The sequence below is a fragment of the Maniola jurtina genome, chromosome 22 (genome assembly GCF_905333055.1).
Source record: "Maniola jurtina chromosome 22, ilManJurt1.1, whole genome shotgun sequence".
NCBI classification, from domain to species: domain Eukaryota; kingdom Metazoa; phylum Arthropoda; class Insecta; order Lepidoptera; family Nymphalidae; genus Maniola; species Maniola jurtina.
Genome location: NC_060050.1, coordinates 11,607,921 through 11,634,995, shown reverse-complemented (window position 1 = coordinate 11,634,995; position 27,075 = coordinate 11,607,921). Strand labels below are relative to the sequence as shown.

Genomic DNA, 27,075 nt, shown 5'->3' with positions numbered 1-27,075 from the left:
GTAGGTAAGTCTTATAGCACAAGTAAAGGAATGAATCCGAAAACCGTGAATTTGTGACTAAATTATTTGAAAAAAATGAAAATGTGTTTCAATTTTCAAAGTAAGATAACTATATCAAGTGGGCTAACATATATGAAAGGGCTTTACCTGTATATTCTAAAACAGATTTTTTGATTTATCGTGCAAAATTCCCGGAGTACGGAACCCTCAGTGCACGAGTCTGACTCGCACTTTGCCGGTTTTTTCCACACTTAGGTAATAGGTACATACACTTAGTAGGTTCACACACTTCCTCCTATCGGAAGGTTGGGGGTTCGATCCCGGGCACGCACCTCTTAACTTTTCGGAATTAACTTTTAACTTAAGCATCACTTGCTTTGACGGTGAAGGAAAACATCATGAGGGAATGCAAGCAAGAAAGTTCTCCAATCCTTTGACGACCGCCCTGGTGTAGTGGTCTTATTGTCAATATAGAAAGTCGGAAGAAGCAATTCGGGAGTTACTGATTTTTAAATTATTGTCCCTGGTCTGGTCTGGTGGGAGGCTTCGGTCGTGGCTAGTCAACACCTTACGGGCAAACAGTGTCTGGCAATGCATGATACCTACTGTTCCGAAGAAAATACTTGAGAAAAAAAATTGTTATACTTTGTTGACTTTGATTTTTTACACCTATATTACCGGTTATCTCCCAAAGCCACCATGATCCAAACTTCATAATCACTTATCGTTCCTTCGTGTTGAGGACAATACGCAGAGAAACTTTCAGCTTTTATAAAATAACGAAGGTCTGGTACGCGCTGGCAAAGTCAAAGTCAAAGTCAAAATCATTCATTCAAAGTAGGTACAATTGTACTCCTTTTGATGGTCGAAATTGTTGTACGATATAGTGGTGATAATTAATTACGTAACTTAAAACTAAAGCTAAGAGGGTTCCAAACGCGCCCAAGTCTGAGAAGAGCCCACAAAAAACTCAGCCGGGTATAAAGCTGGCTTATTCTCTATTCGCTTTGAATAAAAACTTCAAAAATCTTCGAGCAGTGTCAATGTGCGCTGACCATGTGACCATTATTACAGTTTTCACCATAGACCTACGATTTTTCACTACGTACATAGCGTGAAAACCATAAATGTAGTATGTACTACATACTACATTTATGGTTTTCACGGTTTTAATTACGATACTAGCACCGCCCTCTAGTTCCCGTTTTTAAAAATACTATAATAAATACAAGCCGTAAGATGGCGGTTTTAAAAATGTAGTACATGATTTTTATAAACATAAACCCATTATTAAGTGATCACAAATATTATAATAGTAATTTTATTTATTTACTAACGCCCACATTAAAATAAAATAATTCTTAATTTCTTTAGAATTTATTGATGAGATATCTATTGTAAGATAGTGTTTCTAAACTAAACCATAGATAAAAAGAGTAATATCCTGTATCTAGTGTGGTGCCAATCATTGAATTGTTCGAAGAAATAACGATCGATGCTTGATTTGGAATCGATTTCAATAAATCAGAATCGGACCATTTTGGTCTACTTTAATTGGGCATAGGCCTTCTTGAGAGCGCGATGGTCCTCCGCCTACCTACTCACTCATCCATTTTCTGACCTTTAAAAACAATTTAAAAACTAAAAATTCACAAAATGAATATTTTTTGATTTTAGATAGGTACCTAAAATTATTATTTATAGTCAATTAATCAAAATATTTTATACTAGCTTTTGCCCATGACTTCACCCGCGGCTCAAATGTAATTTATAGCACATTTATTATTATCACTTCTGGATAAAATAGCTTTCTAATGGTGAAAATATTATAATATTAAAATCGGTTCAGTAGTTTGATAGTTTATCGATTACAAACAAACTTAAAGCAAATAAATCTTTCCACTTCCACTATTCGTATGAATATTAAAACATTATGTAAAGTTACTGCTTTTAATATAGAAAGAACTGTTTAATACCTATTTAAAATGCTTCATTATTCAAACGATTATTCAAATGATATAATAGTTATAATAGATTAATAATTACTGTAGAGCCAAACCGAGTCAATAAAGTTGCAAATCGAATTAAAACAGTTGCTGAATCGATAGTCGAATAATTGACGAACGACTCTGGACAAATAGACTGTGGACATCTCTACACTCTAGTTCTCTATTAAAAAATATATTCGACGGACGGCAGCGGATCGGCGTTGTAGTTTTGTAGTTTTTGAACTTTAATTGCAAAAATATAATTTATTCCTCTATAATTGATATTCTAATCCAAGTGTAAAAAGTTTCTTTCGTTGTTATTGTAAGTAATATTTATTAAACATTGATCCTAACCATGCAAAATAGTAGTTTCATAAATATTTCAATTCCGTGGGAGCCATGTTGATTCGGGAACTTGGTAGACATTTTCTTAACCAATCTAATTTTCGTAATTTTAGTGCTAGCCTAAAGTTGTGCAAATATCCAATCATGAAGGTTAGTTTAAATTATTACACTAATCATATTTGATAAACTTGTGGTCGTTAATTCTTTACAGTTACTGTACTTTTTTAAAGTTTGGTAATGGCGTGCCACGTGCATTTTTACTGGACGGGAAGCTTCGTGATTTTATCTATTTCTACATTACGTAGGACTAGAATTTTGATTAATAAGCCAGATTTACATAGTAAATCACTGTGGGAAACAACAGTTTAGTTGTAAGGAAAAAGTTTTTTTCACTTTATTTTCATACAAATATTTTTTCAATTTCATAGATTGGGACCCACGATGGCGTCTTCCATTGCGACGAAGTCCTCGCATGTTACATGCTCAAACGTTTACCTGAATACAAAGATGCGGAGATCGTCCGAACTAGGGACATGGACAAACTCAGGTATGTGGTAAAAGATTTGGCGATACAGATTTGATGATCCTGTTCTTATAGCCATAAGAATAACTGCTGAGTTTTTACTTTCTTGCTGGCTTTTCTCCGTAGAAATTTCTGAACTGGTTGTAGTCTTGATATATCTGAGTTGTCTTAAATGAAACACATTTCCAAAGTTGGTGGGTTGTTTTCAAAAATTACTTTAAGGGGTCAGTATATGAAGTATATTTTATTTAAACGAATTCTGAAAACAATATTTTTATAATAGTTTGTAAGCTGTGACCAAAACAAACAAACACTTTTTAGGTTTTTCTTTCACGGTTTATTGCAAAGTTCCAGCTCAGAAAAAAATATTTCATAAACCCAAAATATGCTGTTCACAATTATGTAGGGAACCAGAAAAGGGCAAGGGCAGAGTCGAATTTGACCAGTTTTTTATATAACAACTAGCTGATGCCCGCAGCTTCGCCCGCGTGGATTGGTCAGATCCCCTGCTGCATCAGGATCGAAGAGTTGGACTCCAAATTTTTTATGAAACAATGTCGCAAAGTTCCTCTATCGATTAAAAAAGAAATGACGCAAATCGGTTCAGAAATCTCGGAGATTTCGGTGTACATAGGTAGAAAAACACAACTCCCTTTTTGAAAGTCGGTTAAAAAAGTAGCCTATGTTACTTCCTGGTCAATTCTCTACTTGTCTGTGAAAATCCCGTCAAAATCGGTTCAGCCGTTCCCAAGATTAGCCTTTTCAAACAGACAGACAGACAAAAATTTTAAAAACGTGTGATTCAGTTATGGTATCGTTCAAATAACCATATGACCTTAATATGCGGCAGTTATTTCGAAATAATTACAGACAGACACTCCAATTTTATTTATTAGTATAGATAATTTACTTGCATATTATAAAAATAATTATTATTGTTACAGGACATGTGACATAGTGGTGGACGTAGGAGCAGAGTTTGACCATGAAAAGAAACGGTATGACCACCATCAGAGAGAGTTTACGGAGACCTTAAGCTCTTTGAGACCAGAGCTTGGCGATAAATATAAAATCAAGTAAGTTATGCTCTGATAATGTTTTATTTTATCCTTACTACTAACTAAATATTGTGTGTGATTAAAAGATCCCAAAAAAAAGACTGTGTGACTTGAAAAACTCTTTAATTTTCTGGGATAAAAAGTAGCCCACGTTTGTTTCCGGGATGTTTTTTTTTTTTTTTATTCACTATAGGTAAGCGCATGACCATAATCACACCTGATGGAAAGTGATGATGTGGTCTAAGATGGGACGCGTTTACCTAGAAGGTGCTTATTCACTCTTGTTTTAAAGATGGATGTAAGCTATCCCTTTCGAATATTATCCAATCAGTGAAGCAAATGGGCTGTGAAAATATAACTGACAGATTCACATTTTTTTTTTAATTAAAAATAAATCAGGCTGAATTGAGAACCACTCTGTTTTGGAAGTCTGTTAAAAATAGCAAGCAATTGAGGTCACCTGATGTTAATTGATTGTCGTCACCCATGAACATTTGCAGCACCAGAGGAATCGACTTTGTGATGCTAGCTGAATGAATGAATGATTTATTGAATAAATCATTCATTGAATGATTCATTCAGCCTTTCAGTAATTTGTTGATCCACCCCTTGAATAACCACATGTTGAAAAATCTAGTGGGAACATTGCTGAAGGGTTTGCATTAATTATACTCTTTATTTCATATTATTCTGTGGTAATATACAATCAGTCATTTCACTAGAAGCAAATGTGTTGAGATAAATTTTTTTGGTCCCATTTTCTGGAGAAAATCAGAAATAGGATCACTTCATTGCATGTATGTGAAGACCCAAGGGAATAAAAACCTATAGGGTACTTTACGTTGTGAGTTAATAGTTCTGTAAATGAATTTGTAGTCCCATTACAAAAAAAATATAAAAATGTGTCTATGAATATGTCTACTAAACCACATCATAGTTGGTGCTTGCACAAGTGCACGTTGGGCTAGGCTAGGGTTCAAAAGGGTTGTTTCTTGTATGATGATTGATGTAACGGAACCCTTCGCGTGTGAGTCCAACTCGCACTTGACTAACTGTTATTTTTAACCCCCGACCCTAAAAGAGGGGTGTTATAAGTTTGACGTGTGTATCTGTGTATCTGTCTGTGGCATCGTAACTCCTAAACTAATGAACCGATTTTAATTTAGTTTTTTTTTTTGTTTGAAAGGTGGCTTGATCGAGTGTTCTTATCTATAATCCAAGAAAATCGGTTCAGCCGTTTGAAAGTCATAAGCTCTTTTCTAGTTACTGTAACCTTCAATTGTGGGGGGGTGTTATAAATTTTTAATTTACACTTGTTTAGATTAAGTTCAGCCGGTCTGATCTACGCGTTTTACGGCGAAAATGTCCTTAAGCAACTTACACCAAAAGGTGACCCCCTAAAACCAGAGGACCTACGGTTAATATACAAGAAAGTATACGAAAACTTAGTGGAAGAAATGGACGCCATAGACAATGGGGTGCCAATGACAGACGAAGAACCACGGTACAAAATACGTACCCATTTGAGCGCTAGAATACATAGATTGAACCCGGAATGGAATTCCCAGTTGAATTCCAACGTTGACAAGATTTTTGAAACCGCTATGGCTTTGGTTAGCGAGGAGTTTTTGTATACTGTTAACTATTTTATAACAGTATGGTTGCCTGCCAGAGATTATGTTAAGTCGGCGTTGGAAGAACGGTTAGAAGTGCATGAATCTGGACAAATATTAGAATTTAAGGAAAGGTGAGTGATTTAAACTATTTGCATGTTGATGACACTACTTCCCGAAAGTGCCGACAGCAACTGCACAAAGTTTTTACTCTATCGGACGAACGATGCGCGAACGCATAAGTACCAAAAGGAGAGTATATTTGACTAGGTTTCGTCTGTGAATTAGGTTTTTAAAACCTTGTAGCCTGCATCTGCATGTGAAAGGTCCCTTTGAATTTTCCCTTCCATATCTCTTAGAATTTCCGAAAATTGTGAAACATATATTCTTTCATTTTAAACTGCCTAAATAGCAATTTTCATGGATATAAGTTCAAAACTGACAGATTCACATACAAATTTCAAACCTTTTTGCGTGAAAGGGCAACAAACATATACATACACACAAACTTGAGCCTTAATATTAGTGTGATGTGATCATTTTTTAATTATTTTTTTGTTTCGTAGATTCCCATGGAAGGAGCATCTGTTTGACCTGGAAGAGGAATTAGGGATCAGCGGTGAAATCAAATATGTAATATTCAAGGATAAACCTAATTCGTGGAGAGTTCAGGCTGTTCCCGTTAAACCAACCAGCTTTGTTACAAGGTACAAGATATTATACTACTTTTTGTAAAAAAAAACGTGTGAACTGCACTCGTTTTTTTTTTTGTGGTTAGCTTTTATCTGAAAAGGATGTGTACATCCTTCTAGTGGTTAATAGATTTACTATCAAAGGTCGCGGTTAACTGTTAGAAATATACAACATTTATAGATTGACAACCTCCCTGGCGTAGTGGTTTCCAGTAATTTATAATTTCCAAATTGTCTCTGGTCTGGTAGGAGACTTCGGCCGTGGCTAGTTACCAAGCGATTCAGTGTTCTGGCACGATGCCGCGTAGAAACCGAACTGGGGTTTGGGCTTAATGACACTTCCATAACCCTTCCAAGTTAGCCTGCCTCCATCTTAGACCGTATCAGTTACCAGGTGAGATGGTAACTTGTATTAGAATTTAAAAAAAAGACTGGTAATGGACTGCCATGTTTTGAAACATACTCAGGTGTCATTTTGCGCAAAGGTGCTTAAACACTGAGTCAGTATTTATGCGGCCTGTGTTGTTATGGATTGTTGAGAGTTGAAACTTTCACAGAGTGTGTATTTATGTTGCTGCTATAACGCTATAACAACAAATAATAAAATATTAAAAATGGCCGTCATGCAAATTAAAAAACAGTGTTAGAATAGAAAGTTTTAACAATTGAAACTTTGTGTTTTTGAATCGTCAAAATAATTTACCACTGGTTCGGAATGCCGTTTCTACCTATAAAAACCAGCAAGAAACTCGGCGGTTGCTCTTTTCAAGTGTTCAATTTACAATAACATGCCATACTATGTCTTGTACGGAACCCTTCGTGCGCGAGTCCGACTCACACTTGACCGATTTTTGTAGGAGCATACTTAATATATTTATGGATCCAACAGTAACATTCTCTATTTTTCACAGGAAACCCTTGAACAAGAAATGGTGGGGCGTCCGCGACACAGAACTTAGCCAAGTGGCCGGTATAGAAGATTGTATATTCTGTCACAGCACCGGCTTCATCGGCGGAAACACCACAAGTGGTGGTGCTTTAGCCATGGCGATAGACAGCTTAAACGCCGCCATCTAAAACTTCACTAACGACGGAGCAAACATACTGCGACATTGGTACTGATTACAATTAAATTTTAGTGTATTCGCATCTTTTTCTTACCAATGTAATTAGAAAAGGACAGACAAACCTAATTTAATTTAGGACTGTCAAACTTTGTGACTTTGGTTGCCAATTGGCGAGCCTATTGTTCAAATTAAAAAAAAAAACCGTCCTTTACTAGCAATATTAAAAAGAAAAAGATGCAGATACTCTAGATTGGAGAAACAGAATCGACGACATTGATACCACAAGGCTGCATGGTACAATCATTTGAAACTATTATACATGATCTCCGCATGGCTTTAGGTTTTTTATAAGCCCTGTGGGATCTCTTTGATTTTCCGTAATAAAAGTAGCCTATGTCACTCTCCAGGTCTTTAATTATATCCATGTAAAAATTACGTCGATTCGTTGCCCCGTTGAAGGACGACACGAAGGTGAGATCCGCTAGAAATAGCGGGGATAGCTTAGTGGTTAAGACGTCGGGAGGTCCGCGGTTCGATCCCGGGCACGCACCTTTTACTTATGTGTGAAGGAAAACATCGTGAGCTGCATGACAGAGTTCTCCATAATGTTCTCGAAGGTACGTACCTATTCTGCCAATCCTATGGAGAGATATACCCTTCTCATTCTGAGAGGAAACCCGTGCTTAGTAGTGAGCCGACGGGTTGAGGTAATGATGATGGTGATGATTTGAATGGCGCTGCAAATTATGTAAGTAAAATATGTTTATACGTTGTTTTGTTGGTCTGGTGGTTAGCATGTTCGACCGCAGATGACAAAGTCCTGGGTTCGATTCCTGGGTTGGGGCAATAAATTGCATTTTTCTGTTAAGAAATTTTCAGTACTAGCCCGGAGTTAGGAAGTATTTCCTAACCTCGGTAACCTACTACAGCCTCGACCTCCGGAGAGCACTTGATGTCGATCCTGCGCCTGATCTCATTCCAGTCGTGTCGGATTTCCGTCCCATCGGGCAATGAGAGTGAGGGAATGGAGAGAACACCAATGTTTGTTTACGTACACTGGTTGGAGATTGGCCGCCGTGGCCGAAGCTAGGTCGGCAGGACATCATCGTTACCGATGTTACGAAAATTGAAACATCAGTAATAAACATCAGTATTTAATTTCATAAAAAAAAGTTGTTTAAAAGATGTTGTGGTAACATGAAATCAGATGACTCTTTTCATTTTCGTGATGATGAAATAAAAAAGATATAAACAATATTTGAATTGGATTGCAAGTTATGTTTTCTTGTTTTCTTTTTCTTTTTGTTTGTTATGGGTTGTCTTGTGACTTATATTGCCTGAAATAAAAATTATTATTATTATTATTATGTATATCTAATTGTGTGGTTGTTTCTCTTCAATTGTAAATGACAATAAAACATTAAAAAAAGAACTAAAAAAGATGTTAATAAATAAAAGTGAGCAGAATTGGGTTGCAAGTTATGTAGACCTTGTGTGGTTGTTCGTCTTTCGATTATGTGACAGTAAAATATTAAAAAAAGAACTTGAAAAAGAAGTTAATAAATAAAAGTTAGCTAAATTGGGTTGCAAGTTATGTAGATCTATTTGTGTGGTTGTTCCTCATACATTGTATGACAGTAAAACATTTTTAAATAGAAGATTCCGACGAATTGAGAACCTCTTCCTTTTTTGAAGTCGGTTAAAAAATAACTAAAAAAGATGTTAATAATAAATAAAAGTGAGCACATTTGAATTGGGTTGCAAGTTATGTAGATCTAATTGTGTGGGTTGTTGGTCTTGCGATTGTGACAGTAAAATATTAAAAAAAGAAGAACCAAAAAAGATGTTAATAAATAAAAGTGAGCACATTTGAATTGGGTTGCAAGTTATGTCGATCTAATTGTGTGGTTGTTCGTCTTTCGATTATACGACCGTAAATTAAAAAAGGAACAAAAAAAATGATGATCATAAATAAAAGTGAGCACCTTGAAATGACTATAAATATATCAGGTTGCTAACTTTTCCTTTCCTGATTGGAGAGAAAAGATACACAATATTTGAATTGGGTTGCAAGTTATGTAGATTTAACTGTGTGGTTGTTTGTCTTTTGATTATGACAGTGAAATATTAAAAAAAGAACATGATTTAGAAGATCATAAATAAAAGTGAGCACCTGGATATGACTATAAATATGTCGACTTGCTAACTTTTCCTTTCCTGATTGGAGAGAAAAGATACACAATATTTGAATTGGGTTGCAAGTTATGTAGATCTAATTGTGTGGTTGTTTGTCTTTCGATTATGACAGTAAAATATTAACACGTTAGCTGCCACCCCGGTCACCGGTGACCGGACCCCTACCTACATCTACGCGCCACTACGGTCACCGGTGACCTCAAGGTAAACCTATTTTTGGAACGAATTTGTGCGCCGGAGGACGCGTTTCTGATACATTTTCTGTACTGAAGTGACCGGAGTGGCGCTGTAGAATACATGTTTGGCGTGGTTCCTGCCTACCTAATTTCATTTCGAAAATACTTCTAAAATTATGAATATGACAGTTTGTGATAAGTGAAAAGCAACTTGTTTGTGCTTTTATCACTTATCCAATGGCTTAATTTTAATGAAAGTTAGCATAGGGATAGCTTATATGGTAGAATAACATAATAGAAAAATACTATTTCAATCTCAAATGTTCTACACATACATATAACTTCATATAAGAATCATAAGGGTTGAAAATTTTGTTGAAAGAAAAATAATACAACTTTAGTATGAAAATCACAGCGCATTAATTATTTATTTTATTCAAATTATCAATCGAAAATAACATTAAAATTTCAAATTAAAAAACTTAAACATAACGATGAAACTTATTAAAACAACCCAAACAAAAATATGGTTCATTTGGACATTCTTTGCAGTATGTTGCAACTTTCTTTGTTTTATTTTTGGCAATTTTATAACCGAGTATTGCAGTGTTTTTTTTGTAGCATACTGAACAGAAACGTCTTGTGTTTCTAACATTGCCCTCTCGCTTTTCCAACTGGTGCTTCAGTCGTTTCGGTCTTTGAGTATTTTCGGGTTTTTCACTATCCATTCCTGAATCTACCAGATACTCCACTAACTGCCTTCTGTACTCTACTATACTTTCTTTAACTTTTTTATTTTCAGTGTACATGATCCATCCATTTACAACAGCTGTATTTAAAATAACTTCGATTCCTAATTTCTTGTACCATTTTACTGTTTTTCTTAATGGCGACGAATACGCAGTCATCTGGTCACTCATATCGACGGCTCCTTTTGCTTTATTGTAGGCTATTATCATTCTTGGTTTTCGAATTGTCCTGCCCTTTTTAGTAACCTTTGAGAACCCTTTTGAATGTTTTGTCGATAGCATTAACACATCCCGTTTGTCTTTCCATTTTAGTACACATATGCCACGTTCATTTTCCATTGCAATAGATTCACCTGGTTTTAATTTAGCCTCTACCACTGCTTTAGGCAAACCTTTCCTATTTTTCCTCAGGGTTCCGACCAAATGAGTATCTTTGTCAAGAAGTTGGTTTGCCAGCTCTAAACTAGTATACCAATTATCTGTTGAAACTGTATGGCCCAAACTTAATATGTGATCACATAAAGACATCACAACTTTTGTGGGAGAGGTATTTAAAACCTCATTATTTTTACCTGCATACAATTGCAATTTGCATGTATAGCCTGGTATTGTACATAGTTTAAATAGTTTCATTCCATACTTGTGTCTTTTGCTCTTATTATATTGCCTAAAGATTATACGGCCTCTGAATGGGACCTGCGTTTCATCGACACAGACATCTTCCTTAGGCCCATAGTGTTTTTCAAAGTTCTCGTTTAATTTGTCGATGAGAGGTCGTATTTTACAAATTCTATCTTTAGGATCAGCTGTTTCGTTATTTGTAAAGTGCAAATTCTGCAATAATATTTCGAATCTGTTTCGGCTCATGACAGTTGGAGGAAAAGTTTGCCTGTAAACACGGTCTGTACTCCAATAAAGACTGATTTTTGGCAACTTCACAAGACCCATGTATAATATTAAGCCAAAGAATCGTTTTACCTCATCTTTTGTGGTTGGTTTCCACTTATGTGAGCGTGACGAAGGCTTTACACTTCTTTCTCGTTGTTCTGCAAACAAATTAGTCTGATCTGCGATTTCTTCGAAGATGTTATCTGGTACCATCAGGCTGAAATATTCTCCTTGGGCAGCATTCCGCAGTTGACTGGCATATGGTTCCTTCATTCCTTTAAAATAATAGAAAATTATATGTACATTTCATTTAACTGCAATGATGTAAGCCGAAGATTATTACTACAAATGAATAAATTCATGGTGCGGTGTAACAAGTAAAAAAAAACAATTACCTGTTGGCTCTGTAAAGGCGATAACAGATGGTTGGTGCCCCTTTGGTTTAACCCATTTTTGTGATGTACTTCCGCTCAAACTAGGTATGTTTTCTGTAACGAACTTTTCCACGGGATCGCATTCTGTCTCGGAATCACTTGTAATTAAAATACGTCTACGCTTTCTCGGAACATGAATAACCTCTTCGCTATCTGTATCTTGTCTTTCACTCAAATCACAATCCCGTCTTATCTCTTCAAAAATACTAGCTTCAAGTAAATCGATGTCACGTAAATCTTCTTGGGTAATATTAAAATCTTCCAAATCTAAAGATTCAATATCCATGATTCATAAGGAGAGCGTTATAAAAAAACGAAACAAAACTGACAATATAACCCTAATCTAAAGCGACGTGCGCGCTCCTCCAGTGTTTGCGAACAACTACGGGGAGCGGGTGACCGGGGTTGCGGTCACTCCGGCGCCTTCGTAACGGTTTTTCATATTTTCGCTTCACAGCGCCATGCAGGTCACCGGTGACCTCGTCAGGTTTTTTGAAAATATTTTGAAAACTATCAAACCGATTTCACCTTAAGTTAGTTATATTTTCAAATCTTAACATTCCGCGCCAAATTTCATCAAAAAAAATTTATATAAAAAAAAATTATTCTTCTATGGCAGCCAACGTGTTAAAAAAAAGAACAAGAAGAAGATGATCATAAATAAAAGTGAGCACCTTGATATGACTATAAATATATCAAGTTGCTAACTTTTCCTTTCCTGATTGGAGAGAAAAGATATACACAATATTTGAATTAGGTTGCAAGTTATGTAGATCTAATTGTGTGGTTGTTGGTCTTGCGATTGTGACAGTAAAATATTAAAAAAAGAAGAACCAAAAAAGATGTTAATAAATAAAAGTGAGCACATTTGAATTGGGTTGCAAGTTATGTCGATCTAATTGTGTGGTTGTTCGTCTTTCGATTATACGACCGTAAATTAAAAAAGGAACAAACAAAATGATGATCATAAATAAAAGTGAGCACATTTGAATTAGGTTGCAAGTTATGTCGATCTAATTGTGTGGTTGTTCGTCTTTCGATTATACGACCGTAAATTAAAAAAGGAACAAAAAAAATGATGATCATAAATAAAAGTGAGCACCTTGAAATGACTATAAATATATCAGGTTGCTAACTTTTCCTTTCCTGATTGGAGAGAAAAGATACACAATATTTGAATTGGGTTGCAAGTTATGTAGATTTAACTGTGTGGTTGTTTGTCTTTTGATTATGACAGTGAAATATTAAAAAAAGAACATGATTTAGAAGATCATAAATAAAAGTGAGCACCTGGATATGACTATAAATATGTCGACTTGCTAACTTTTCCTTTCCTGATTGGAGAGAAAAGATACACAATATTTGAATTGGGTTGCAAGTTATGTAGATCTAATTGTGTGGTTGTTTGTCTTTCGATTATGACAGTAAAATATTAAAAAAAAGAACAAGAAGAAGATGATCATAAATAAAAGTGAGCACCTTGATATGACTATAAATATATCAAGTTGCTAACTTTTCCTTTCCTGATTGGAGAGAAAAGATATACACAATATTTGAATTAGGTTGCAAGTTATGTAGATCTAATTGTGTGGTTGTCTTTCGATTATGACAGTAAAATATTAAAAAAAGAACAAGAAGAAGATGATCATAAATAAAGTGAGCACCTTGATATGACTATAAATATATCAAGTTGCTAACTTTTCCTTTCCTGATTGGAGAGAAAAAAAGATATACACAATATTTGAATTGGGTTGCAAGTTATGTAGATCTAATTGTGTGGTTGTTTGTTTTTCGATTATGACAGTAAAATATTAAAAAAAGAACAAGAAGAAGATGATCATAAATAAAAGTGAGCACCTTGAAATGAGTATAAATATATCAAGTTGCTAACTTTTCCTTTCCTGATTGGAAACACAATATTTGAATTGGGTTGCAAGTTATGTTGTTCTTTTTGTATGGTTGTTCGTCTTTCGATTATGACAGTAAAATCTTAAAAAAAGAAGAACTAAATGCGATGTAAATAAATAAAAATGAATTGGATTGCAAGTTATGTATATCTAATTGTGTGGTTGTTTGTCTTTCAATTATATGACAGTAAAAAAATTAAAAAATAACTAAATAAGATGTTAATGAATAAAAGTGAGCACATTTAAATTGGGTTGCAAGTTATGTCTATCTATTTGTGTGGTTGTTTCTCTTCGATTGTATATGACAGTAAACCATTAAAAAAGAACAACTAAAAAACATTTTAATAAATAATAGTGAGCAGAATTGGGTTGCAAGTTATGTAGATCTTGTGTAATTGTTCGTCATTCGATATGTGACAGTAAAATATTAATAAAAGAAGAACTACAAAAGATGTTAATAAATAAAAGTGAGCAAAAGACAATGCCCATTCAAGTATGAACAAATGTACTGTCTTCAAGATTTTTGTAGCACCATCAAATCAAGTTCTATTTGTTAAATGACATCATCAGAATATTTGTAGAAAAAATTAGTGAAAACGGTTTCCGCATTTCAGAAATATTAACCATAAAAAATTACAATATTTTGAGGTTAGGTCCAGCTAAAAAGTAAGAAAGGATCTTTATAGGCTTAATAAAACAGTCAGTTTCAGATTTTTTTAAACAAAATAGTCGAGTAGTTATTCGACTGATAGCAGAGAAAGAAAATATAGCCTTTGATTTTATGAATACTTACCTACCTAGTACACGTTCACATATAGGTACATCGCTGACCTATACACGACTAACACTGATGACAGAACTCTACATGTTCTGTAGTAATAATTAGTATGAATGATTGCATAGTAATTAGGAAATAATATATCACCCGTATTGGATACAGGAACTGGCAATTTGCAGGGCACATAGTTCGAAAAAACGATAGGCGTTTGGGTCCCAAAAGTGTTGGCATCACTACCTCGTAGCAGAAAGCGCAGCGTTGAAAGACCCCTCACTAGGTGGAAAGACAACGAGTCGCAAAGAGCCGCTGGATTCAGGCGGCGCAAGGCCGTGGTCTGTGGAAGTCCCTACAAGAGACCTATGTCCAGCCGTGGACGTCTAGCGGTTGATAATGATGATGGTTGGATACCTAGCTTTATGAGACCAGATAATGCATCTAGTGGGAGGCTTTGGCTGTGGCTAGTTACCACTCTACTGGATAATTGCTCTGCTATGAGCAAAGTCCTACAGCTACTCAACTCGGCGCGTAACATACACAAACCGAAATAAAAACATACTAGGTAAATAGAATCTAAACAAACCAAAAATATGGCGTCTATACATATATCGCTAGGCATCTCGAACATAGACAGTATAGACTGGGGCTATGTACTCTTGCCGATAAAGATAAATCGATTCGACTTTCATCGACTATTTTTCTTCGAATTATATAAGTACTTACATTAAAACGTGTTATTAATTACCCCGCATTTGAAAAGGTTAAAAAATCATAAATGCGGTAAAAATAAAGATTATTCACAGTAAAAATAGGCTCTAAAAATAATAAAAAACAATTCAGAGTAACAAAACTCAAATTAAAAAAATCGATATCGTAGACCTAGATAATCGATATAACAAACAATAATATCATTTTAAAAATGGACATCCCTTCTCAGTACTTTTGTGACAAATGAATGGCAATCAGTAAATAACTACAATAATGGCTTCTTACCAGGCTGCATGGTCTACGACCTTTGCCTTTCCTGAAGGGGATGAAAATTAAAAGTTAAAACTAACTACAATAATGGCTTACATAACAGCCGGAAGTTTAAAAGCACTTTTATTTACGACAAAAATTATCCCAAAACAAATATTCATGAAACTTAGTGAGAAAATATGTTTTTATTTTAGCTTTAATAAATGAATAAAAAATTTAAGGTACAATGCTTCTTGTGAGAGTACTGTCCATGGGCATTCTCCTTTAAATTGGGTTGCAAGTTATGTAGATCTCACACATATATCTATTTGTGTGGTCGTTCGTCTTCAATTCTATGCCAGTAAAATAAAAAGTAAAGAAAAAATATGTTAGTAAATAAAAGCGAGCACTTTAAATTGGCACGCAAGTTATGTAGATCTTATTGTGTGGTTGTTCGTATTTTCGATTATATGGCAGTAACGTATTGAAAAAGAACTGTAAAGATGTTAATAAATAAAAATAAGCACATTTGAATTGTTGCAAAGTTATGTAGATCTAATTGTGTGGTTGTTCGTCTATGGTGTGCCCGCGAGGGGGGAAGGGGGTCCCAATGATACACACGTCCTTCTTAAGTGAAGTCTGTTTATTACTACTAACTTATACTCTTTGCTACCACACCTCACGTCTTTCGATTATGACAGTATGTTTCGGCGCTCGCTGTGGTGGGCTGGTTCGAATGAATTTACACCATCGTTTCACAATTTTGTGTAATCAAGTTATCACTTATGTGTATTTAAGGGTGCTCCCTCACCGGGAGCATTCACGTGTACTGTAACATTATAGATTCGTCTTTGAGCATTACATTACATTAATACCTCCCTGACTGACGAGCATTCGCGTGTAATGTAATATATAGATTCGTCTTTGAGCATTACATTACAATTCTACCTCCCTGACTGACGAGTATTTGCGTGTAATGTAATATTGATTCGACTTTGAGCATTTTCAGCATTTCATAGCAAGATGTCAGACGAAGCGGTCGTTGTGCTGAGTGCGGCAATATTAATTCGACATTGTTATTTACGTAAAAAAAAAACACAGAAGAAACGATATTGGTGTCATGAATTATATCAAAACCGGCAAAATACAGGCGGTTTGGATATTTTAGAAAGAATCAACCGACCCATAAGTAAACTTAAAATGTTTTTAAGAATCTCTTCTTCGGATTTTGAACACTTAATAAATCTCATTGGACCATATGTTAAAAAGAAGATACTAATTATAGACAAGCAATAACAGTGCAAGAAAGATTAGCTGTTACATTACGATTTTACGCATCTGGTGATTCTTATTCAAGTTTGCAGGTTACTTTTAGAATGTCCAATCAGATTATAAGTTGTATTATCAAAGAAGTGAGTGAAGCTATAATTGGATGTTTAAAAGAAAATATACTGGTGAGTTTATTAATCTAGTTTATTAATCAATCAGATCTCCAAATTCACGCATAAACCCCTCACTTTCTTGGCTATTAATGCTGGCTTCAGGCGAAGAAAGTTGGGCGTCTGCAGTGGATGGAACTGCTGCTGGTGAGGGTGTACTTTGGAGGCCTGATGGTCCAGCATGGTTTGATTCATTACGCGAAAGTTGAGAATCAGGAGTCCAATATCCATGTTGCTGGTACATGTACTCATATTCACCGCGATCGGCACTAAACAAGATATTGGAAATGTGGTGCTGTACACAGGCCCTAGTATTATGAGAGTACGTCTTGAGTTTTTCAGTAATAAATTTCCCAAAAGTAGTGCATTCATCCGATTTAGCAGAAGTAAAGTCTTGCAAAATTTGGAAAGTCGAGTGCATTATATCATCACTTCCATCCACCTTCGCTTTTTTCCGTTGTGGTGCATCAGGATTTTCAGGTGGCTTGTCGCGAGTCTCCTGCAAGTCTTGTGTCCCAGGTTCACAAGGAATCTAAAACAAGGTTTTTTTTCAGTTACCTAGCATACCAGATGGTTGGCTAAATTTGGCTGAAAACTTCAATAACCAGTGGAATTTCCCTCATTGTGTCGGCGCTATAGATGGCAAACATGTAGTCCTGCAAGCCCCATACAGAAGTGGAAGCGATTACTATAATTTTAAAGGTTTTTTTAGTATAGTTCTATTTGCGGCTGTGGATTCAAATTACAATTTAATATATATAAACTGTGGCTGTCAAGGGAGAATCTCTGATGGAGGAGTATTTAATAATTGTAATTTGTATACTAAAATGCAGAATAAATCTTTGAATCTACCACAGCCAAGAGCATTGCCGATGCGGAACAAAGAAATTCCTTATTATTTTATTGGGGATGAAGCTTTCGCATTATCAGAAAATATAATGAAAGTGTATTCAGGACATCATCGTAAAGGAACAAAGGAGAGAATTTATAATTACAGACTTTGTAGAGCACGGAGAGTAGTCGAAAATGTGTTTGGCATTATGTCAGCAGTTTTCAGAGTGTTGCGGAAACCCATGTTATTGCAACCAGAAAATGCTACTTTAGTAGTTAATGCCATAGCACACCTACATAACTTCTTACGAAGAAATCGGCAAAGTAGGGATTTGTACACACCTCCGGGATCTTTCGACAGGGACAATTTAGGAGTAATCACACCAGGATCTTGGAGGGCTGATACCGAAGAAAATACTGGTTTAATGGATTTGGATGAACAACAAGAAGCAGCACAAATAGTTCCTCAAGAGATACGTGAAGAAATTAGTAATTATTGTTCGCAAGAAGGAGCAGTACCATGGCAAAACGAATATGCTTAATGTTTATTAATGTCCTGCTTTATTTAGCCTTGATAGGTTAAAAAATATTTAAAACTTGTGTAAACAGATATTAAATGTAATATACATAATATACTAACTGAATCTGTTGTCTTCCGTGGTTCATATCTGTCCAGTATAAATGATAAAGCTGCATATGCGAACCAGGTACTAGTATATACTTCTTCTGCACCTGAAATATAGATTATGTAATATGTAAGGTGCGTTGGGGTAAGTTCGGACGGTTTTTCGTTGTATTCGGAAGATGTTGGCCAAATTTATTTTACACGAAAGTTACAATAGTTATCACAATGAATTATAGTGAAAATTGATTGTTAATAAATAAGCTACAGATAGAATGTTTTTCATCTAGTTATAAATGAAACAACTACTGTTTACTGGGTGTTTAAAATATGAATAAAATTTTAAAGCCTTGGGAAAAATCGGACATTCATGGGTAAAGATCGGACTACCTTCTAAAATCGCCATTGTGGCTTAGAACACAGGGTTCATAGAAAGAGAATATCCGTTCTTATACGTCCTACAAGATTATCTTTGGATTTTTTTATATTCTAATAAAGTCACCTGGAACAGTACTTTTGTTTTTTTTTTGTTTCGGACGTCCGATCTTACCCCATTAGACCAAATCTCAAATTACAGTGACTCTCAAACTTTCGTGTTCCTGATCCTGATAAACTTTTTGCAGTCAAATTTAAAAAAAAAAAAGGTTGGATAGGTTATACTTTTATGTGTTGGATATATAAATAAAACCTTACAATTTATTGCTGATCAAAATTTTATTTAACTGCTTATTTATAATTCTAATCAGTCTTAGGTATTGAGACCAATTATTTGTCTTTATACATTAAAATAAAATAAACTTTTCAAAATGTTATCTGAAAGTACAACAATAACTTTATCTAAGAACCTATTTTACATAGGGTGACTTTTACTTAGTCGCCTATAGAAAAGTGTATGAACAATGAACATGGGTCGAAAAAAAAACCTTCGCCTTCCCATAATAAGTCGATCAACTGATCGTGTATTTTGTATGGGTCGGTGATTATATTTTCCTTTTTTCACCCATGTTCCTTTGGGAAAGTTGTTTGTTATCATGATACATTCAATCACCCTTTAATTAATATAATTTTGACTTTAAAATTGTACTCTTTAGAAATATTTTCTAAAGAGTCTAAGTAGATTAAAAAGTAAATATAAAAAGTTGTCCTTGCTTAGTAAGTAACATAACTTTGTACGTTGGTGCCTGGGGAGAAGTAAAGATTTTTAACAATATTATTCATACTACTACAAGACCAACGCACTTAAAATAGCAACAAAATATGAAATTGTTTTTATTATGGTAATGCTCAAAAATGAGATAAAAATTACACAAAGTTCAAAATTGGAACAATATTAAAATTCTGAATATCAACATTAGACAAAAAATGCTTGTTTATTAATAATTGAGTATCAAAAAAAAACACTATAACTAGCCTTTGTTTTGTAGCCTAATTATAACTAACTTTGTTTTGAAAAAAATAAAACCGACTTCAAAAACGACAAACACTAAAAAGTGAAAAATAACTTTTGTTTAGCTACACGTGTAATGCACCTAGGTATGAAGTCGAGCGAGCATATTAAAACAAAATTAGAAATCCAAGAGTGAAGCTCGCCCGACTTCATACCTAGGTGCATTACACGTGTAGCTAAACAAAAGTTATTTTTCACTTTTTAGTGTTTGTCGTTTTTGAAGTCGGTTTTATTTTTCTTTTGAAAATTTTTTATTTCACAATTTTTAGTGGCCCCACTGTACTTATAATATGCTGTGCCCAGTTAAAACCCTACTGTTTACTAAGCTATTACAGTGATCGCGAGCAATTTGCTCCTATCCATTGAGGAGTTCTGTTCTCCATCTCCGAAGATATTCATCAGATCTTCACCAAATTTATATGGGACCACCTGCACAGTATACCCTTTCAAACAAAAAAAAAAATTTCCAAATCGGTCCAGGGGTCTTTGAGTAATCGGGGAACATACATAAAAAATAAAAAAAAAAATAAAAAAAAAAGATCCCGACGAATTGAGAACCTCCTCCTTTTTTGGAAGTCGGTTAAAAATTAAAAGTAAATCGCGTCTTCGACATTTAATAGTGTAAATTCACCCGGATTCTCTTTTATTTGAAGCAATTTTATTTGCTTCACAATTGAATCTTCAGGCACACAGTCTTGGTCCCTACGTTTAGGTATAACAAATTTTACATGGTATTTTTTACCAATGGTTTTGTAATAGCTATTGAATATTTCTTTTTTTCTGTTTCATTATGTATGTGCTCAATAACACCGACGTAATATTTCCAAAATTTTGTGTAGTAACGAACCAAAACTGTATCCCCAGTGTTATATATCTTAGTATTACCCAGTGAATTTTTTTCATTTCCTTTTTGATAGATGTTATCCTCTCTGATCTTTGTTTCTGATAGTTCTTCATTTTTATGTGTATTTTTCTTTTCTTCATTTCTTTCATCGTTAAAATTCAACCGTCTAGGTATTTTTGCTGGTCTATTTTCTTTGTTTCTTTCATCATTTGTATCTTTGCGACGTTTATTGGTTACGTCAAAATTTAAATCAATTTTTTTTAGCTGTAACTTCCCGATAAAAGGTTTATTTTCAGGTCTGTAACGAACAGAAGATAACATAGTGACTCTCTCTCTTTTATCAGCTATTTCGTCATCCACTCTCTTATCATGCACTTTCCCATCCATCAGCAACTGTTTCACTTTCCCATCCATCTGCAAGATATCCACTTTCTCCTCAATCTGCAACTCTTCCATTCTCTCACCCTTTTGCAACACTTCTACTATTTCATTTATCTGCAGTTCCTCCATGTCTTGATCTCTCTGCAAAATTATCTGGTTCATTTCTAGTGTTCTTGATAATTCTTGTTCCTCTTTATAAGGAACAAAGTCTGATTCTGAAAAAATATCACTAAGCACATCTATTATATCTGAGTCGCTATGGATACTTATTTCGCCACTTTCAGAAGTCGTTGTGACACTGGGAGGTCGTTTAATTTTTTTCATTGTTTTTTTGAAACATGTTGTTTTCAGTCTTTGTTTTTTAGGTACATGTTTGGTTTTATTCCTACCAGTTTTCTGGAAACAATTTTCCGCATTTTGTATATTCAGATTAGTGCTATTCGATATATTCTGACATATTGTGTTTTCATTTGTATCTTTCCCACGACTTTCGAGGGTATCCGTCCGAGTGTGACTTTCAATTACAGTCTTAGACTTTTTGCCCACGCCTTTTCCCTTTTTAGTAATAATTGTGTTCTTTTGATCGTTCGTCTTATCAATCGTTACTTTCTTGTCTTGAGTTCTAGTTTTTTGAGTTTCTTTCTTTTTCTTAAGTTTTTTGTTTGATATGCCAGATGGGCCGGGTTTTTCATTATCGTTGGGTAGAGAAGCAGATGTTTCTATTGAGTTCATATTAGTATTTTGTGTATTCTGTACCTCTTTTTCTTTCATTTTCTCCAAGTATGTGCGTGTGATGACTTCGCTTCCTTTTGCAGCACGTGATAACTTGACTGTCTTATTAGAGCCAGTGCCATTCTTAGAATGTTGCGAAACTTTTTGCAGAAGTAGTTCTTCAAATGAAGTCTCGTATTGCGGCGGAAACTGCGAATTGCTTATACCAAACTGAGTAGTCGAAGTAAAGTTGCAAGACATGTTTTTATTTACTACTTCCAGGCACATTTGTTTCAGTGTTTTCAACTCGTTTGATTTGTTCTGAGACACCTTATATTTCCATCTTCTTAAGGCCGCCGGATCATACTTTTCTTCTGGTATAACATCTGCATTTAATGGGTAAATACCTCCCTTTCTAAAGCCACTTTGGATCACAAATGGACTTACTTGATGCCACGTTTCAGCAAACAATTCCGAAAATGTTTGTTTACGTAATTTTACGCCGACGTTTTGTCGTTGCCATTGCACTAGCTTTTTATCCCAGCTTGTTTTAAATGACTTGAATACCGCCAAATCCAGGGGTTGGAGTAAATGAGAGGTATGGGCGGGTAATTTAAGAATCGTGATATTGTTTTCACTCGCTAATGCTACGACCCTGGTATCAACATGGGTGCTGTGACCATCGTAAATCATTAAAACTGGCCGGTTTTCACCTAAACCAGGAATGACAATCCTCTTCATGTAATTGTAAAATATATCAGTCTCCATCCAGCCACGTTTACTGGCGGCATAAGAAATCTCAAAATCATATTTGTCTTTTTGATTCGCACTCATCCACTCATTGTACATGTATTTACCTTTGAAAACTATCAAAGGAGACAATTTCGAGCCGGCCGCATTTACGGTTGTTAACACTGTAACATTTTCTTTCCCCGAACCTTGTGTAGTCCTTGTGCATGGAAGGCCTTTGCCTCCAACAACTTTTGTTTTCGTGGGATCTAGACATACCGATGTCTCGTCTAGGTTCCAGATTTGCTCAGGATTGTGTATATCCAATTCCAGTAGCGTCTTTTTCAGTAAAGTAAAATATTCGGCAATCACAAATGGATCCGTCATTCTTTTTCTAAGATACTCTACAGATTGCGGTTTTTTTATTGACAGGTTGTGTCTTAACCGAAATAAGATGAACCAATCTGGCCCAGGTCGGTTGTTTTTAAAAGGTGTAATAATTTTGTTTGCCCTAATGAATTCTGAAACAATGTCCAAAATTTCTGTTCTAGATAAACCCCAGCCCCATTTTTCTAAGGTTCTAAGACAATGTGCCAGCTTATTCTCCATCTCTATAGGGATTGCAGGGGGCCGGCCAAGTGATTGACTTAGTAAGCCTGTTTTACCCTTAACATGGTCATTAAGTGTAGAAGTAGGGATACCGTAAAGTTTTGATGCTGCATAATTAGAGAGTTCTCCGCTTTTTACTTGTGCTACTGCCAATCTTAAATCCTCCTGCGAATACGATGTTGCCCGCAGTGACTTTCTCTTGTACTGACGCGGCATTATGACCCTACAAAGAAAATGCTTTTATGAGTATACTAGTCCCGTAGATCCCGTGGGAACTGTCTGATTTTCCGGGATAAATACCTATGTCAATTACAGGGACGCAAGCTACCTTGGTACCAAATTTCATACAAATCCGTTAAGCGTATGGGTTTTTAGGAATCCCGTGGGAACTATTTGATTTTCCAGGATTAAAAGTAGCCTATGTCCGTCCCTGGGACATAAGCTAAGCCTGTACCAAATTTCGTCAGAATCGGTTACACTGTTGGGCCGTGCCAAGGTAGCAGACAGACAGACAGACAGACACACAGACACACTTTCGCATTTATAATATTATTAGTATGGATTTATAAAACTAACTATAGGTATATATATCACACTAATATTATAAAGGAAAAAGTTTGTGTGTGTGTGTGTGTGTGTGTGTGTGTGTGTGTGTGTGTGTGTGTGTGTGTGTGTGTGTGTGTGTGTTTGTTACTCCTTCACGCAAAAACTACTGGACGGATTGGGCTGAAATTTAGAATGGAGTTAGATTATACCCTGAATTAGCACATAGGGTACTTTTTATCCCGGAAAATCAAAGAGTTCCCACGAGAATCTTAAAAATCCTACATCCACGCGAACGAAATCGCGGGCATCAGCTAGTATACCTATAAAGTTAGTTTATATATTACGGAGATACAGTATATTTTATGTTGCGCCCATAAAAGGCATCTTAAAAGTCTATTAATATTGGTTATTTTAGTAAAACATAATTAGAGCTGATAAAATATAAATAATTTCATATAATAAAATAAACAAAATACAAAACACAACTTCATGAGAAATTTTGTTTATCAACCAGCTCAGCTTCATATAACATAATGATAGATTGCAACACCACGAAACATCGGAGGTTAAAGTTCGGATTAAAATAAAGTTTGACAACCACTTGCATTTTCCCTGCAGTTTAAGATCGGATTATTTTTAGTCCGTACTTCACCTGTTAATATTTGCTTGGGACAAGTTCGGATCTCATCCTACAGCTCTATTTAGCCTATTTCAAACAGATATATCACAAGACACCACATATTCTAATAACTCAAAGATTTATTATTTGAAAAAATTGATAATACTCACCAAAAAAACCAGCAAAATGTTTTTGGGGTAAATCCGGATCTCACAAATTATCATTTAAGACGACACTTCCAGTGTGACGCGCATAACTGACGTCTGATGCGTCGGAACGACCAACACGGACTGGGAAGTGGCGCAATACAAAATGACGTCCCACGCTTTGTTGCCAGATTAGAAAAATAAGTACTAATTCGGAATATATTTAACAAATACGGTCTTCCCCCATTTATGATCTTACCCCAACGCACCTTACTGAATTGAAAAATATTCTGACAAAATATAGTATGGTGAAGGCACCTATAGTCCACTTGTTTAGGTATGCGGATGCCCAGTTTTGAAGTGTAATCAACATTGATCAAGATCATTTCTAATCAAGTTTGTTTACATTTTTTCTAAACAAATGGCCTATAGTGAAGGTATCATCAACAAACAAAACGTGCCCTAGGTACCCACGAGTCGTGTGGAATGTGACCTCTCCGCCACTCACACTCACAGTTATTGTCATGACTAAAGTAGATGTAGGTACATAAATAAAATATGTTACCCACCTTTTCCGGTTCCTGAAGCACTTTTTTTCATTTTGCTCTTTTCTCTTCTAAGAGATGCTAAAAGGCTTGTGATTTTCTTTTGACATTCTTCTACGGTTATTCCAAATTGATCCGATAATTTCACCCAACCGTCTTGTTTTATTATTTTATTAAAGTGTTGAGGATGCTTAGGGTCCCATAATTCCCTGATTTCCCTATATTTTTCTATGAATAATAGAGTCTTCTCTTTGTCCCAAGCCATTACTTAAATTTAGAACTGTCCGTGACGCCAAAAAAATCTCCGAAGCGTCAGAAACACTTTATGACAACGTGCGTTCACTTCACTGTCACGTAGGCTACTGAGCGGGCGGGCGGGGGGCTAGGGGCAGTGAAGCCCCCCGCCCGCCCGCTGAAGCTGTGAAGCGCATTGATGTTACAAGTTGTATCAAGATAATACACATTGTATCATTACAAGGTGCGCATTGTAATGCTCGGTTCTCCTCCTTCACTGATGTATGCCCGTTTTGTATCATTACAAGGTGCGCATTGTAATGCTCGGTTCTCCTCCTTCACTGATGTAATGCTCAAATCTGTAACGTTACATTACACGCGAATGCTCCCGGTGAGGGAGCACCCTTACATTAGTAAGCAGTAGGTTAGTTAAGTATATGAATATTATATATAATTATAATAACGTCTCTGTGGTGACGAGGCGAACGAAGACAAGGGAATGCTAATGCGTGAACGCCGCGCCGTCCCGTGCGGGAGGCTTGCCTGGTGGCCTCCCCGCGCGTCTCCTCCCGTGAGTCATAGCTGCCGAACACAGTATAAAATATTTAAAAAAGAAGATTTAGAAGATCATAAATAAAAGTGAGCACCTTGAAATGACTATAAATATATCAAGTTGCTAACTTTTCCTTTCCTGATTGGAAAGAAAAGATACACAATATTTGATTTGGGTTGCAAGTTAAGTAGATCTAATTGTGTGGTTGTTCGTCAGCGGTAGCGTACATTCATACGAGTACATAAACACCCGTATTCACAAACGTTACTATGAGGTTTCATAGTGCGCTTGAACGCACAGTGTCCGTTCCACCAATCAGATGACTGTATCACGTCAATTTACAATGATCTGATTGGTGGAACCTACACTATGCGTTCGAGCTTACTGTGAGACCCGAACACAGAAAATACGCCCGAAAGAGTGTCAAACGGCGGGAAGCGACTTTGTTTTATACTATTTAATAAAGATTTATATGTAGATTTAATTTAAAAAATCATAATACTGGGACAAGAGCTTTATTTTATATTAAAAACAACATGGTTAAATCTTCTAAGCTAGACAGAAAGCATGTGTCATCCTCATCAGTGTTAAGAGATAGTTGCGGCTGGCAATCGATCAACTCTGCTATCTTCAGTAGCCAGAGACTGGAACACTGGAACCACCCATGTTACTCTTCCAGTATTACACTTTTATTGCAAAGATTAATCAGATCTTTTTTCTAAGCTATGGATATGTTTGACGTCCGCTGTACTACAGTTGTTGCAAGGGAGGAAAGATAGCTCCTGAACTGGATGGTTGCATAGATATTTCATCAACTACCTACGTGTTGCTTACGCATGTTTCTGGTAGCATAACCATGTCTTGCATAAGTTGAAGGGGTCGTCGTAATTTCGCCCAAGTTGGTTTTCATGGATGTAGTAACACCCAAGATCATAAATTCATTAGCAATGTCTTAATTATAGTAAATCTTATTTTCTCCATTCATATACTTCATTCGTTTAATCTTGAGCCAGTTAACTTTTTCGCCTTCTGTGTTTCTATTTCTATTATCTATTCTATTATTACGTCTCTGCTGGTACCTACTTTCAAATCTTCAAATTCATTGTATTTGAATTCTTTAACATGGTAAGCCTTCTTTGTAACTTTCTTGCCTTCATGTTTTTTTAGTCAGACATACTTTAACTCTTTTAATTTGTAAACAAAAGTAGCTTTACTCCAAGAATCCCGAATTGGCGGAGGAATATTATTCCAACAACGGATTGCGGCATACTTGAAGCTACCCCTAAAAGCAGCAGTGCAATGGCGGGGGACACTGAGAATTTCGCGAGTGTGCCTCTAAAATGATCCCTATCTTCATATGCTCTTCCTAGTTTCTCGTAAATGTATGGTGGCTTACCATTTTTTATCACATTAAAGGGTAAGGTTGCAAGATGAACCTTTCTCCTCGATCT

At 35.6% G+C, this 27,075-nt stretch overlaps 4 protein-coding genes across 6 annotated transcripts; 2 read left to right on the top strand and 2 right to left on the bottom strand.

The window, feature by feature from the left end:
• The first annotated feature begins 2,162 nt into the window (after positions 1-2,162).
• Positions 2,163-7,689, top strand: LOC123876876 (MYG1 exonuclease). 3 transcript variants are annotated; one of them, XM_045923273.1, is made up of 7 exons: positions 2,169-2,310; positions 2,447-2,483; positions 2,762-2,880; positions 3,801-3,932; positions 5,236-5,661; positions 6,094-6,234; positions 7,131-7,689. In XM_045923273.1, the coding sequence occupies exons 2-7, from the start codon at positions 2,478-2,480 to the stop codon at positions 7,294-7,296; spliced, it is 990 nt and encodes a 329-aa protein (XP_045779229.1). In that variant the 5' UTR covers positions 2,169-2,310; positions 2,447-2,477; the 3' UTR covers positions 7,297-7,689. The 3 variants fall into 3 exon arrangements, with proteins under 3 accessions (XP_045779230.1, XP_045779229.1, XP_045779228.1); XM_045923274.1 differs by lacking the exon at positions 2,447-2,483 and having other exon boundaries at positions 2,163-2,310; XM_045923272.1 differs by having other exon boundaries at positions 2,174-2,483.
• Positions 7,690-9,606: 1,917 nt separating this feature from the next.
• LOC123876873 (piggyBac transposable element-derived protein 4-like) lies at positions 9,607-12,355 on the bottom strand. Its single transcript, XM_045923267.1, has 2 exons — positions 11,691-12,355; positions 9,607-11,570 (listed from the first exon to the last, which is right to left on the bottom strand). The coding sequence occupies exons 1-2, from the start codon at positions 12,013-12,015 to the stop codon at positions 10,141-10,143; spliced, it is 1,755 nt and encodes a 584-aa protein (XP_045779223.1). The 5' UTR covers positions 12,016-12,355; the 3' UTR covers positions 9,607-10,140.
• A 4,335-nt stretch (positions 12,356-16,690) lies between these two features.
• On the top strand, positions 16,691-18,282 carry LOC123876879. Its single transcript, XM_045923279.1, has 2 exons — positions 16,691-16,822; positions 17,362-18,282. The coding sequence occupies exons 1-2, from the start codon at positions 16,745-16,747 to the stop codon at positions 18,178-18,180; spliced, it is 897 nt and encodes a 298-aa protein (XP_045779235.1). The 5' UTR covers positions 16,691-16,744; the 3' UTR covers positions 18,181-18,282.
• Positions 16,824-25,221, bottom strand: LOC123876880. Its single transcript, XM_045923280.1, has 3 exons — positions 24,862-25,221; positions 18,279-18,370; positions 16,824-17,339 (listed from the first exon to the last, which is right to left on the bottom strand). The coding sequence occupies exons 1-3, from the start codon at positions 25,100-25,102 to the stop codon at positions 16,845-16,847; spliced, it is 828 nt and encodes a 275-aa protein (XP_045779236.1). The 5' UTR covers positions 25,103-25,221; the 3' UTR covers positions 16,824-16,844.
• Between the last annotated feature and the right edge of the window lie 1,854 nt (positions 25,222-27,075).